The sequence below is a fragment of the Tamandua tetradactyla genome, chromosome 12 (assembly GCF_023851605.1).
Source record: "Tamandua tetradactyla isolate mTamTet1 chromosome 12, mTamTet1.pri, whole genome shotgun sequence".
Taxonomy (NCBI): domain Eukaryota; kingdom Metazoa; phylum Chordata; class Mammalia; order Pilosa; family Myrmecophagidae; genus Tamandua; species Tamandua tetradactyla.
In genome coordinates, this window is record NC_135338.1 from 4,561,444 (window position 1) to 4,574,988 (window position 13,545).

Consider the following 13,545-nt stretch of genomic DNA (forward strand, 5'->3'; position numbering starts at 1 on the left):
ATTGAGTTGTAGTGGCTTTCATTCACTCAGATATGAGAGCCCATCAAAGTCATTTGCAAAAGGTGAGAAAGATTTCAATATAATACCTTTTGAATTTTTTTTGAAAATTGCATTAAAGATTCTATATTTATTATTCATAGGCATGAGGTACTAACATAATAGTAATGCTATTTTTAGTAATGAGAAGAAAGTAGGTGCCATTTTCTTTAAAATAAATTATAACTATATTCCTAAGAAAGGAATCAATGTGTACTTTATGTCCAACTTTTCTTTTTTTAAGAGAAAATAAATTTCATTGAAATCTAGATTTGCTGATGGAGTTGTAAGGAAAAGTAAAAGGGGTATTATTTATTGTTAATTTTGATTCTTTTCTTAACAACTTTCAATGAAAGATGGTTAATACTACCAAAAATGTATTTTTCAGGTAATCATTTTGTTTTGCTTTGTCATTTTTCTTTTTTAGCAGATTGCAAGACTTTATGAAACTAATAATCTTTCAGAGACTCTGGAAGAAAAGAATAAAAACATAGAAAAGGGACAAGAATTGAAAGAAAGACATAGGTAAATTTTAAAATTGAATTTTATCTGAATAGATAGATATTCTGGGTCTAAAAGTTTGATTCTGTACTTTATTCCAAGCTTCTAATATTTACACAGTAACGAAACAATTTTTTTGTGCAGATTATTTTCCACTCATTTCTGATGATAATGTTAAATTTGTATGTTTAAGTATTATGAACTAACATTGAAATCTGCTTTTTGTTTAGTAAGGCCAAGGATAATGTGTAGAGAGAAATTGGGTAGCAGCAGCACATCAGCTTTTCTATAAACGGCCAGTTGTACATTCCATTTAGTTTTCCGTGATGGGTCAGCAATAGGAGTAAAATAGGAGAAACGATGGTGGGGACAGAAATGAATTCACCTTTTTACCATTGTCACCAGTTCTTCCTTTGCAATAGAGAATGAAAGATGAGCCAAAAAGGTGCTACTGAATTGTGATATCATGTGTTTCCTTTTCTTTTATTCATCAATGGTGGCAGAAAAGATGATGGAGGTATTAAAAAGAAAAAGATTGACTTTGCCTGTTAGTGTGTGACAGAGAAAAAGTTGCATTACTATTGCAATTCCTGATAAACTTTCTGCTTTTTCTTTCTGCCTATAACCTTTTAAATTCTTCATGAGTTCCTCTCCTCAGGGTCCATTGATTGCTCTTATCCTGATTTCAACACACTCCTCTCTTAAGTTAATTTCCCTGATTCCACTTCTCTGGATCTGTTACTTTCTTGATTCACCCACTCCCATGTCTCACATCCACAGTAATTTTATAATGAAATTGAATGAAAAAATGGGTCAATATATAGAATTTTACTTTATTTGAGGGGAACTTATTTAACTATTTTGATGTTTTTACTCAAAATATATTTTGATAGTGTTTATTCTCTTTCTTTAATTTAGGAACATTTCTGTGAGATTATTCTTTCAGTGAAAAACTTGACCCATTTATGATTACTATACCATTATTAATGATCATTAATTATGCTAGTTTGATTTACTTCTGAATATGTTTATTTTAAAATCTGAACCTAAATTTGAAATTAAAATATGCTAGTTGTAGACGAAGTTTCTTAAAAAGAAGAAAAATTGAATTGAATTGAAAAACAGTACAAAAAAATGAAAATACTGAACAATAAAGAAGGGGGAATACAATGAAAGTAATTCCTCCTCTAATTTCTGTCCATTGTCTCCCTCCAGAGAGCACCATAAACAATTACTTATGTATCTTTACATGCTCAAGAAAACATATACATATGTATATATACATGTATGACTATATATATATATCATATACCTTTTAGTTTTGTGAAAATTTTTTAACGTATAAAAAATATAATGTATAAATGATGAACAAATGATGAACAGATATTATGAATAGCATGAACACTGTTGGATTAGTTGTGGTCTTGAAAACAGCATTCTCAAACTGGGAAAATGAGGACAGTTTAATAAGATGACTGCAAAATTTCAGGCAGGTTTGGGAAACCGGTAAAATAGAGTATTCAGCAGCTTATCCAGGTTTTGTGGGGTCAAAAACTTACTCAATTTTTAGAATTCTCTTCAAGAAAAATAATGCAAAATTAAGTACAAGATGAATTTAGAATGAGAAAAAAACACATCAAATAAGTTTATAAAACTACAAATATCTCAAATGTCACAAAATCTATGTAGTATCATCATTGTATCATGATAAATGTGCCACCAGCCTAACAGACTTTTCTCTGATATGGTCTCTTTCTAAATTTTCTATTCTCCTCGATTGCTCCAAGAGTTTCTCCCTATAAGAGAACAAGAGGAGAGCAGTTGTAGACAAAGTTTTTGATTAAAATGTTTTTACTATTTTTAAAAAGTCTTTGAAAATTACTATGTTTTAAAAAGGCGAGTGTGGTATGCTAGAAATAACATTGGAATTAATCAGGAGAAATATGTTTTAGCTCTGACATTACTGCCAGGTGATTTAATAATATTGGGCACATCTGTTAGCATCTCTGTAACTCCATTTCATTGTCTGCAAAATGAGGAGTTTATATGGTACCTAAATAATCCCTTTCTTAAAATATAATTCTTTTATTTAGCTAAATATTTAATTCATCCTTCTTTTTAGATTTTTTGAAAATGACGAACGTTTACTTGTATTGAATAAAAACCCTCAAAACACTCAACTATTTCTTCCTTATGAATCTCAGAAGTTAGCCAGACCAGTGAAAATGCATCTTTCAGAACCAAGAGTTACAGGTACAATATCTGTTTATTACTGGAAAACTTACTTTTCTTCAATAACTGTTAGAAGAAGAGATAGAAAAGAAGCAGTTTTAGTTATTTGGTAAAAACGAGAACAATATTAGAATCCTAGAGACTCAGGGAAGTACCTACCATACATTAGAAATTAATTTTTTCATTTGAAGAGTTGTATTATCAGTATGTGTGAGTGAAGTGGGTAAGTAGACTTTTGTTAATGATATTCATTTAGTTCAGTGGATGGGAGGTTAGACTACGTTTTATTGGGCTGGATTTTTTTTTCAGTCATTAATATCGTTACTCTTTTTTGGTTCTCCTTTATAAAGGTATAGTTTTCTCAGTTGGTTTTTATTTCACATTCATAGTTATAATAATAACTATTATATAGTGAGAAGTTAAAAGTTATTTATTAATTCTGTTACTCAGTATTTTAATTTAAATATTCATGTACACTTGTTTTTTTAAATTACAAGGTTAGGTTACATATTGGGCATGATATATAATTCTATCTGTGGAATTGATTTGAAGTAATATTGTTTAATAACCTAGATAAAAAAGAAGAAAGTTCAGTGAAGCAGTCAAGGTTTGCCAATATTGACTTCAGAGAAAAAGAAAATGATACACATGTATGTATGTCTCTTTTAATAGTGTAGATTAAATATTCATAAAGAATGAGATAATGAATGTACTGTACTTACGACACAGGTGTTTCTGTTTTTTGTTTTGTTTTGGTGTTATCAGATATACTAAATTATCCATTTGTATAACTTCAGGGTCTAAAAAAAGAAAGAAGTTTCAGTATAGCATATACTGGTTCGCTTTACCCCTAAAAATAATAGAAAAGAAATTTTAAAATATCAAGCTTGCACCCAGTAGACCAAAAACTGCGAGGAATCTCTGAAGGAGGAAAACAGGATTGGGTTGAAGAGGGAAGTTGTGGTTCAGGTCATACAATAGAAGAAGATAGTGGTTCAGGTAAAATGAATGAGGTAATTCTTTGGTTTACTTCCCTGGGAGTACTTTAGTTAATGCCTGTTCATTCCATATCCACTCTTTCTTTGGCCTGGCATCAGCAAAATGGGGTAACTCTCCAAGTGGAAGTAAGTGAATATGGGTGCTTGGGTTAGAGAGAGACAGGTAGTGCCCAGAATAGTTCTGGATGCACGCCACACAGAAAGCCAGCTGCTAGTATGGCGCATCTCTGTCTTCCCCTGCTCTTCGTGGAAATAACTCAATGTAGAATCCTCAGTAAAAAATATACTTTTTCTTTCATTCATTCATAGTCAGTACATACAAATATAGAGCAATTGTAATTAAAGTAATTAGTAAAACTTATTGTTAGTCTAAAAATGTATTAATTATAAAATTTTTAAAATGTTGTACTAAAATTCCAAATGATATCAATATGGGATGAGGGTGGGAAGGAAAACAAGTTTGCTGAAGTTCTATTTCTGTTTGGAGATGGAGTTAGAAAATATGAGTACTGTATAGATGTTAGGAAAATGTAAATTTATGTTTGTATGTTAAACATTTAAGGGTAACCACCAGAACAGAAATGGAATGTCTAAGTTTTAAGCAGTAGAGGAAAAAAAAGATAAAGCAAACAAACTTAATCAGCATTAACAAGCAGGAATGGGAAAAAAAAAGAAAATAACTAGCCTAGTAAATAGAAAACAAGATGTCAGAAATATGTCTAAATAAATCAATGCTAATAATAATGTGACTGAGTCAATACTTGTTGAAAGACGAATATACTTCTATGGACTATATAAGCAAAATTCAGCCATATGCTATTAAAAGAGAATAGCTGAAGCAACTTGACAAATGAAGACTGGAAATAAATGTATTGAAAATAATATCAGGCAAATGTAAACAAAAACAAAGCAGTTGTAACAATATTAATGTCATATAAAACAGAAATCAAGATGAAAAGCATTAAAAGGAATAAATAAGAACATTTTGTATTTTGAAAAAGAACAGTTCACCAAGAAATCATAAGAACCATGAAGTACCAAATTATATAGCTTCAAAATGATACTGATCAAAAGTGGTGGGTTCTCTGCCCACTGCACTCAGATGACCAATTCGTGAGACACCAAGGTTTCTAAGAGAGAAAGGGTTTATTGCTAAGCAGGAGGCAGGAGAGTAGATGACTTATTGGCCAAAAAGTCTGTCTTCTTGAACTGCAGTAACTCTGATAGTTTTATAGTATCAAAAGATGGACAGATTTTAGGATAGTGAGCACAGTGGCTCTAGATGATGTAATTAGAGGTGCTCTAATTATTGTGCATGCACACATTGATTGTATTCTTAGTCACAGAACATATGTAAGAAAATGGCAGCCTTAATATGATCATGGGTATGATTTTTAGTGTTAAAATGAGGTACAGGTCCCTTATAGGTTAAGGTGTAAGTTACTGGGCACATCAGGCCGGCCAGCTTCATCTAGTAAGATAGTTAGGAATTGAATTAGTTCCAGGTTGACTCCGGTTCCTTCATTAATGAACGTGGGGGTTGTCTTTTGTGATCATAAGACTCCAAAGTTGAAAAACAGGATAAGGGGGTACAGTAGAGTCCAGTCACAAGGTTTTTACAATCACAAGATAAAGGCTATGTGATAGTTAGGGTCAGATGTCAACTTGGCCAGGTGATATGCCCTCTTCTGCTGCTGTGGACTTAAATCATCAGCATGTGAAATTCATCTATGGCTGATTGCACCTGCAGTCAGCTAAGGGGAGTGCCTTCCACAATGAGTAACGTTTAATTTAATTAGCTGGGAGGTCAGAAGAAAGTTCAGCAGCTCAGCATATCTCATCTCAGCACTCACAGCTCAGCCCAGACATTTGGAGATGCAGAAAGGAATTGTCCTTGGACAAGCCGTTTGAACCCAGAAGCAGGGAGGAAAGCCAGCAGACCTCGCCATGTGCCTTCCCATGTGACAGAGAAAATGAGAGGAAAACCAGCTGCCTCTCCTCTGAAGAACTATAAATTTGTAACTAAATAAATCCCCTTAATAAGAGCTGATCCATCTCTGGTGTATTGCATTCTGGCAGCTTTAGCAAACTAAAACAGGCTATGTTGTTATACAGCCATTATCAAAGACCAGGGCACCTGGGCCACATCAGCAACCTTAGGCATTTTACTTTGGTCATTTTACAATATATGAGAAAGTAAGAAAAGTATCTATATAATGGTTCAGTAGTCATAATTACTTGTTAATTCTTAACTCTCAATTATAACTTTACATAAAGCAAAAATTGATAGAATTCCAAACAAAATATTGAATCCACAGTTATAACAGGAGATTTTAATATAGCCCTCTCAAAAAAGGTACCGACTATGAGTTAGGGGTTGAGTTTGGTTTCATGTGAAACAGTACAAAACCAAATCAATAAAATAATAGCATCTTAAACAAGATAAAGGTTTATTTTTTTCTTACCTTCCATCAAGTTCTAAAGTAGGTGGTTTGGGTTCAGGTCTGATAACAACATCTCCACAATATCAGTGTTTCTCATTATGTTTTCATTTTTGCTATCCATAGTGCTTAGATTTAACCTCCAGATCACCTCATGGTCAAAAGATAACCACTGCAATTTTGCCATCACATTTGCCTTCTAGGCAGAAAGGAGGAAGCCAGGCAAGAGCTAGCTCAGTTAGCCCCATTTTCAGGATCTTTCCTGGAAGATCCTTAAACAATTTAAAACATTCCATTTAAAAATAATTCATCAAAATTAAAAATGTATGTATGGCAAAGGACACTAAATTTAAAAACAGCAAAGGACTAGCATTCAGAAAATATAAAAAGATGTAATAATTCTTACAAATTAATAGAGAGACAAAAGTGAGCAAATCATAAGGTGAATTACTGAAGAGCGTCATTAATCACAACAAAATGCTTGATCACAGGAGTACAGGGAAATGCAAATTAAACCAACAAGATATCTGGTTTCACTTATCAGAGTTGCAGACATTAAAACATTAGCTAATATCTAGTGAGGTAAAGTGAAGTAGGAATATAATTTGTTATAACTTCATTAATGCGCTGGTTCACAGCACCCATTAAAAATAAAAATATGAATACCCAGCATTTCACTTCTTGATAGCTATTCTAAAATACTTGAATATGTATAGCAGGAGGCATGTACAAGCATGTGTATTGTTTAAAGTACATCACAACATTATTAGCAACTTGTTCTTTAAGGGAGGTTGACAGTTTTTTCCTATGATATAGAAATTCAGTAGGTTGGCAGAACTAAGATCAACATCTTCTATGACAAAAATAAATGGGAATTATGTCCCATGTGTCTGGTCCTGGCACCATGGGATTGACGAAAGGTGGGGAAAGAAATGTAATAAAACAAGATATCAGTGGCTGAGAGAGTTCAAATAGAGTGGAGAGGCTAATCGGGAGGCTACTCTTATGCAAGCTTCAGCTAGATGTTGCTAATTGCCATGGCTTGCCAAGCCCCAACCAACATCATTCCTGTTAACTTAGAGTCTAGTCATGCCTAGGGTTCTGCGACTACAAAAGTTTCATGCACTGACTTTACATTTCTGAAACCTAAAACCTCCGAGCGTTCCTAGGCTAGCTAGATAAATCCTAAAACCCAGTGGGGACAGCCTCTCCAAGAATATCAACTAATTCCATCCCCCGTCCTATGTTGTAGATACCCCTTTTCAACATGAAAATGTTAAATGAGCATAGCCCAAAGATCCCTATAGAGTAGAAGAAGGATCAAAGGAGAAGTTATAACAGAGAGAAGATAAGATTTAGCAAATGAATATGACTGCTGAATCATTATATTGATATTTCTTTTATCCTCCAATATTTTGGAGCAACTAGAAGAAAAAACCTGAAATTGTGGAATGGTAACCCATACCAAATTTTGAACTCTGTTGTGTAACTACTTGTAAAATGTATTTGAAAAGACATCTTTTCCTTTTTTGTTCATATATGTTATATTTTACAATAAAAATGCTAAAATAACAAAAAAAATGAGATAAACTTCTATTAAGATAGAAAGATTTTCCGTTTGGGTCAAATAACAAAAATCAGAGGCTCTTCAGAATGAGTAATGCAGTGCGGGCTACAGTGGCTCAGCAGGCAGAGTTCTCACCTGTCATGCCTGAGACCCAGGTTCAATTCCAGGTGCCTACCCATAAAAAATAAATAAATAAATAAAAATGAGCAACTCAGAGGAGTGAAATGTGTATGAGACAGTAAAGCAACAGTTTAAATATTAATATTAACCAAATTTTAATTAAAGATAAAAATGAAGTATTGGGTTTTTTTTATAAGTATATATGAAAGAAAGTTTTGTTAGGAAATTAACCCATTGTTTTGCTTTTCTGTATTCAATTTAAGAAATCACTTAAGTTGAGAAAATGTTAAGATTCATTTGATGATTATTCAAGAATATGGGACAAAGTTAAAGTTTGCCTTAAATACAGATGTGTTACCATGAATAATTATTTATGCTTGTCAAAAATATCAGATTTCCTTGAGACAAAATGAAGTGTCAATGGCGGAGAGATTCCAGAGTCTAGAGTCTATCCTGGAGGTTATTTTTACACATTAAATAAATATCACCTTTTTATTTAAGGTGTAAGGGAGAGGCTGGAGGGAACTGCCTGAAAATGTAGAGCCGTGTTCCAGTAGCTATGTTTCTTGAAGATGATTGTATAATGATATAGCTTTCACAATGTGACTGTGATTGTGAAAACCTTGTGTCTGATGCTCCTTTTATCTACCTTATCAACAGATGAGTAAAGCATATGGATTAAAAATAAATAAATAATAGGGGGAACAAATGTTAAAATAAATTTAGTAGATTGAAAAAACAAAACAAAACAACTAGATTGCGGGTTCACTGCCCGGAGCCTGCCCATGCCAAAAAAAAATAACCAAACTAGATCGCATGTCTCAAAAAATTTTTTTCTTTGCCAAGTTGATGATCACCATAACTGCTGAAAGTCTCTAGACTGCAAATGCTGGGGAAGGGACTTTTTCTTTGAGGATTTCTTCAATGACCACTTTTTCCTTCTTTCACTGGTGTTAATGTGTCTAACCTGTGGTTGATTCTAGCTCTTATAAATACTTTTTACTATTAACTCACTTGCTTCACTTAAGCAACCTAGTATGTACCGTTGGACAGTTAATATCTCTGTGACTCAATTTCGTCACCTGAAAATGGGAATAAATAGTGACTACCTCATGGGATAATATTAGGATTAATTGAATTACTATATATAAAATGTTTAGAATACTGCCTTGATAATAAATGCCCAGTAAGTGTGAGCTATTATCATAAAAATACATATATATTTGTCAAATTTCTTGAGTCTTAAACCTTCTGTGTTTCCTAGCATTTGACTTAATGTTTTATATAGAGTGATTTCAATGAATGTTTGTAGTGATAATTATGATGAAGATGGTAATGCTAATGAAATGAGGGAGCCCTGAGTAACCATGGCAAATGAAGCATTTTTGTTTTATATAACCAATTCTAATGCTTGCTTTCTTTGGTTCAGGTATTTAGTGACTCTGCTGTGAATAACCATTTAAAATGTTCACATGTTCCAGCCATTAAAAGTTCGCAAAGTTTTATGCAACTCAGGTAACTTTAAAAATTAATAGAATGCTTTAATTTCTGAAATAATATATGACTGTCAGCTCAGTAAATAATATAATTATATTTATTGCATTTTAGATTGTTAACTCCACAGAAACAATCAAATTGCAGTCAGTGGTTTGAAAAAGGAGATGCAGGTATGTGCTGTTTCTAGAAGTGGGACTAAGAAAATTATATATGGGTTTTATACTATTTAAATTATTTAGATTGTTTGCTTTTGTAGTTAACTGACTATGCATGCTAGGTTTTTTTAATCTGTAGTTAAATGACTGTGCATGCTAGGTTGATAGTTTTTATTTTAGGCATTCTGATAGATTAATTTTGACTTTTGATGAAAATAAATATATTAGACATTTATTAATTAACATGGTCAAAAGAAAATAAAAGCAATCCATAATCAAAGGCAAAATCACATACACATATACAGGAAATAATTCAAGCAAAGTTTCAGACTTTGATCTTTTAATCCAATTTTTTTAGGAGTCTATTAATTTATTTATACAATAAATATTTTTAAACTTTTTTTATTGTATAATATAACATATATACAAAGCAAAGAAATAAAATAGCAGTAATTTTCAAAGCACTCTTCAAAAAGTGGTTACAGGATAGATCCCAGAGTTTGTCATGGGCTACCATACAATCTGTGAGTTTTCCTTCTAGCTGCTCCAGAATATAGGAGGTTATCCCAATTTTAAACTTTAAAAAACTGATTTTAGTAATGCATACCACTAGTTTTCATTGATTGTCTCTATTGTTTCTTATTCTTTATTTCATTTATCTCCACTCCAATCTTTGCTATTTCCTTTCTTCTGCCTACTTTAGGTTTAACTTACTCTTTTTTTCCTAGTGTCTCCAGTTGTGAGACTAGTTCTTTGATTTGAGGTCTTTCTTATTTTTTTAACATAGGCTTTTAGTACTATAAAATTTCCTCACAGCACTACCTTTGCTGCATTGCATAAGTTTTGCTGTGTTGAATTTTCACTTTCATTTGTCTCAAGATATATTCTATTTTTTCTTGATTTATTCTTTGACTCATTGATTTAAGAATATATTGTTTAGTTTTCTCATATCTGTAAATTTTCCAGTTCTCCCTCTGTTAGTGAGTTCTAGTTGCATTGTGGTGGGAGAAGATACTTTTGTATGATTTCAATATTTTTAAATTTGGGGCACTTATTTTTTTGGCCTAACTTTTGGTCCATCTTGGAGAATAACCCCTGTGCACTAGAGAAGAATGTGTATTCCACTACTGTTAGGTGAAGCATTCTATATATATATCTGTCAATTTATAGGATCATTCAAGCCTTCCATTTCCTTATTGATTTTTCTGCATGCATGTTTCTATTCATTATTAAAGTGGTCCATTGAAGTCTCTTACTGTTAATGTAGAACCATCTATTTCTCCCTTCAAATGTCAATATTTGTTTCATGTATTTTGGGGCTCTGGTTGGTGTGTACTTGTGTATTTGTAATTGTTATCTTGAATTGACCCCTTTATCAGTATATATTGTCTTGTGTTCCTTGTAACAGTTTTTGACTTAAAGTCCACTTTATCTGTTATTAATAGTACAAGTTCCTCTACTCTCTTTTGGTTATGATTTGCATGGGATATTTTTTCCATCCTTTCACTTTCCACTGACCTGTAATTTTGTTGTACTTGTTACAAATTGTATGTTCATATATTGTATCTCTGAAACCATAGATTTATCATTACTTTTTATGCATTTGCATTTTAGAACACGAAAGAAGTATAAAGTGGAGTTACATAATAAAAATAAATGTCATTTATATTTACCATTTATTTTATTAAATGGTTACTTTTACTAGAGGTTTTTTTCTCTATGCTGCTTTAATCCACTGGCTAGTGGTCTTTCTTTTAGTTTGAAGGACTCCCTTTAGCATTGCCTGCATGACAGGGCTAGCGGTGATAAAGTCCCTTAGCTTTGTTTATGTGATAATGTCTTAATCTCGCCCTCATTTTTAAGACAGTCTCACCATATATAAAATTCTGGCATGGTAATTGTTTTCTTACAGCTCTTTAAATATTTCATTCCATTGTCTTCTTGTCTCCATGGGTTCTTCTGAGAAATTGGTACTTAATTTTATTGGTACTCTCTTGTACATAACACATTACTTTTTTCTTGTAGCTTTCAGAACTCTCTTCTTGGCCCTGGCATTTGACAGTTTGACTACTATATATCTGGGCAAGTTTCTCTTCGAGTTCATCTTGTTTGGGGTTTGTAGGGATTCTTGAATGTGCATATTTATGTATTTCATTAAATCTGAGAAGTTTTCCACTGTTATTTCTTTGAATAGTCTCTTTATCCCTTTCTCTCTATCTTCTTCTTTTGTCACTCCTGTAATGTGTATATTGCTACATTTGATGTTGTCTCATAGGTTGCAGGCTCTGTTCGCTTTTTTCATTCTTTTTTCTTTCTGCTCCTCTGCCTGAATCATTTCAATTGTCTTATCTTCAAGTTCACTGATCCCTCTTTTTTTAAAAATATTTTCTTACAAACCATGAACAAACATACAAATATTCTTGATGTACATTCTTGACATACAGACATTCTTGACATGGTTACAAGCGATGGCTCACGATATCATCACATAGTTGTGTGTTCATCACCATGATCACTTTGATCCCTTTTCTGTAATCTCTAGGCAAAAATTTTCACTTACTGTGGTCTTCAACTCCAGTATTTCTGCTTGATCCCTTTAAAAAAATTTCTATCTCTTTATTGAAATTATAATCATCCTTTTCCTGATATCCTTTGATCTTAGTCTGTGTTTCCCTTTATCTCATTGAACATACTAAAGATAATTTTTTAGAAGTTTCTGTCTGGTATGTCTAAAGTCTTTTCTTGTTGGTTGATATTTTCTGAATTTTTATCTTTTTCTTTAGATGTTTCTTTGGTTTTCTTGTAATCTTTTGTTGTACAGTACATTTTAATATATTAAACCTGGGATGTAGTACCTGAACTGTCTGTTCCTTCAGTTTGTGTCCAGCTGGTGATATGACATAGATTTCCTTGAGTACCAGGAACTAATAAAAACAAGCAACTAATGCAAAAAACACCTTTCAAAATCTTTGCAGATTGACTCTGTGCTGACTCGTGCTCTCTTCAGAGTTTAATTTTCCTACCAGAAGATTAGCCTGAAATAAAAATGCAAGTTCCTCTCATCTTTTCTGAGGTTGTGTATAGTCTTGGGCTTGCACTCTTGGTTTTAGAAATTCCTCTGTTTATAAGAATTAGAATACCTTTTCTATACCTGTGACACAGACTTTTCTTCCATCCCAGATGTTCTGTTGTATCTCTTACAGCCAGTAATCCTTTGTCCCAGGCTGTTTTGATTTAATTATTTATTATACTATGTTAGTGTCAGTAAGCTGCTTATGCCTATAGAACACGTTCTGGGAGGTTGAGCCAGAGAATATCTTGGTTCAGTCTTTTAGGCTGCTATCTGATTGACTGACACAAACGTCTATCTTTTTTTTTAAAGTTGCGTTTTCTTAATTTGGCACTCACTCAGTTATTGCAACCCCTTCACTGTTTTCCAGAGTTTTGAGGAAGATGGCTCTGTCAGTTTTTCTAGTAGTTCGATGTTATAGTTTTCTGACTGCTAAAACAAATTCCATATCGTGGGTTGGCTTAAAAGCAGGAATTTATTGGCTCACAGTTTCAGAGACTATAAGGCTTACTGCTGCCCACGATCAGTATCTTATGTCTGGCTGGCATTTGTTGAAGTTCCTTTGCTTTTCTATCATATGGTAATGCACGTGGCAGTGTTCTCCTTTCCCTTCTGTATTCTATGTCTAATTTCCTTTGTTTAGACCATACTGGATTAAGGCTCACCCTCATTCAGTTTAGGCATACATTAAAACTAATAACAGCCCTCAAAAGTCCTATTTACAAATAGGTTCACACCCACAGAACAAGGTATTGGGATCTGAACATTCCTTTTGTGGAGGACGTGACTCAATCCCCTACATTCAAAGATTCTGTTGGGAAATGGAACCCTGGAGTGTATTATTCTGCCATGTTGGTTTACCGGACACAGTTTTTGCCATGACTGGTTTTAAAGTACGTTTCTCTCCTTATATAAAACAAACATATTT

General features: G+C 32.9%; 1 protein-coding gene across 4 annotated transcripts in view; it reads left to right on the top strand.

Moving 5' to 3' along the window:
* Positions 1-13,545, top strand: part of C12H14orf39 (chromosome 12 C14orf39 homolog) — a 46,853-nt gene that overhangs the window by 14,633 nt on the left and 18,675 nt on the right. For 3 of the 4 annotated variants that reach the window (XM_077122463.1, XM_077122465.1, XM_077122466.1), the window contains exons 9-13: positions 464-561; positions 2,660-2,790; positions 3,343-3,419; positions 9,325-9,410; positions 9,504-9,562. In XM_077122463.1, the coding sequence (XP_076978578.1) occupies positions 464-561; positions 2,660-2,790; positions 3,343-3,419; positions 9,325-9,410; positions 9,504-9,562 (451 nt within the window). The remainder of the gene's footprint in view (positions 1-463; positions 562-2,659; positions 2,791-3,342; positions 3,420-9,324; positions 9,411-9,503; positions 9,563-13,545) is intronic. The other variant, XM_077122464.1, reaches the window with a different exon arrangement.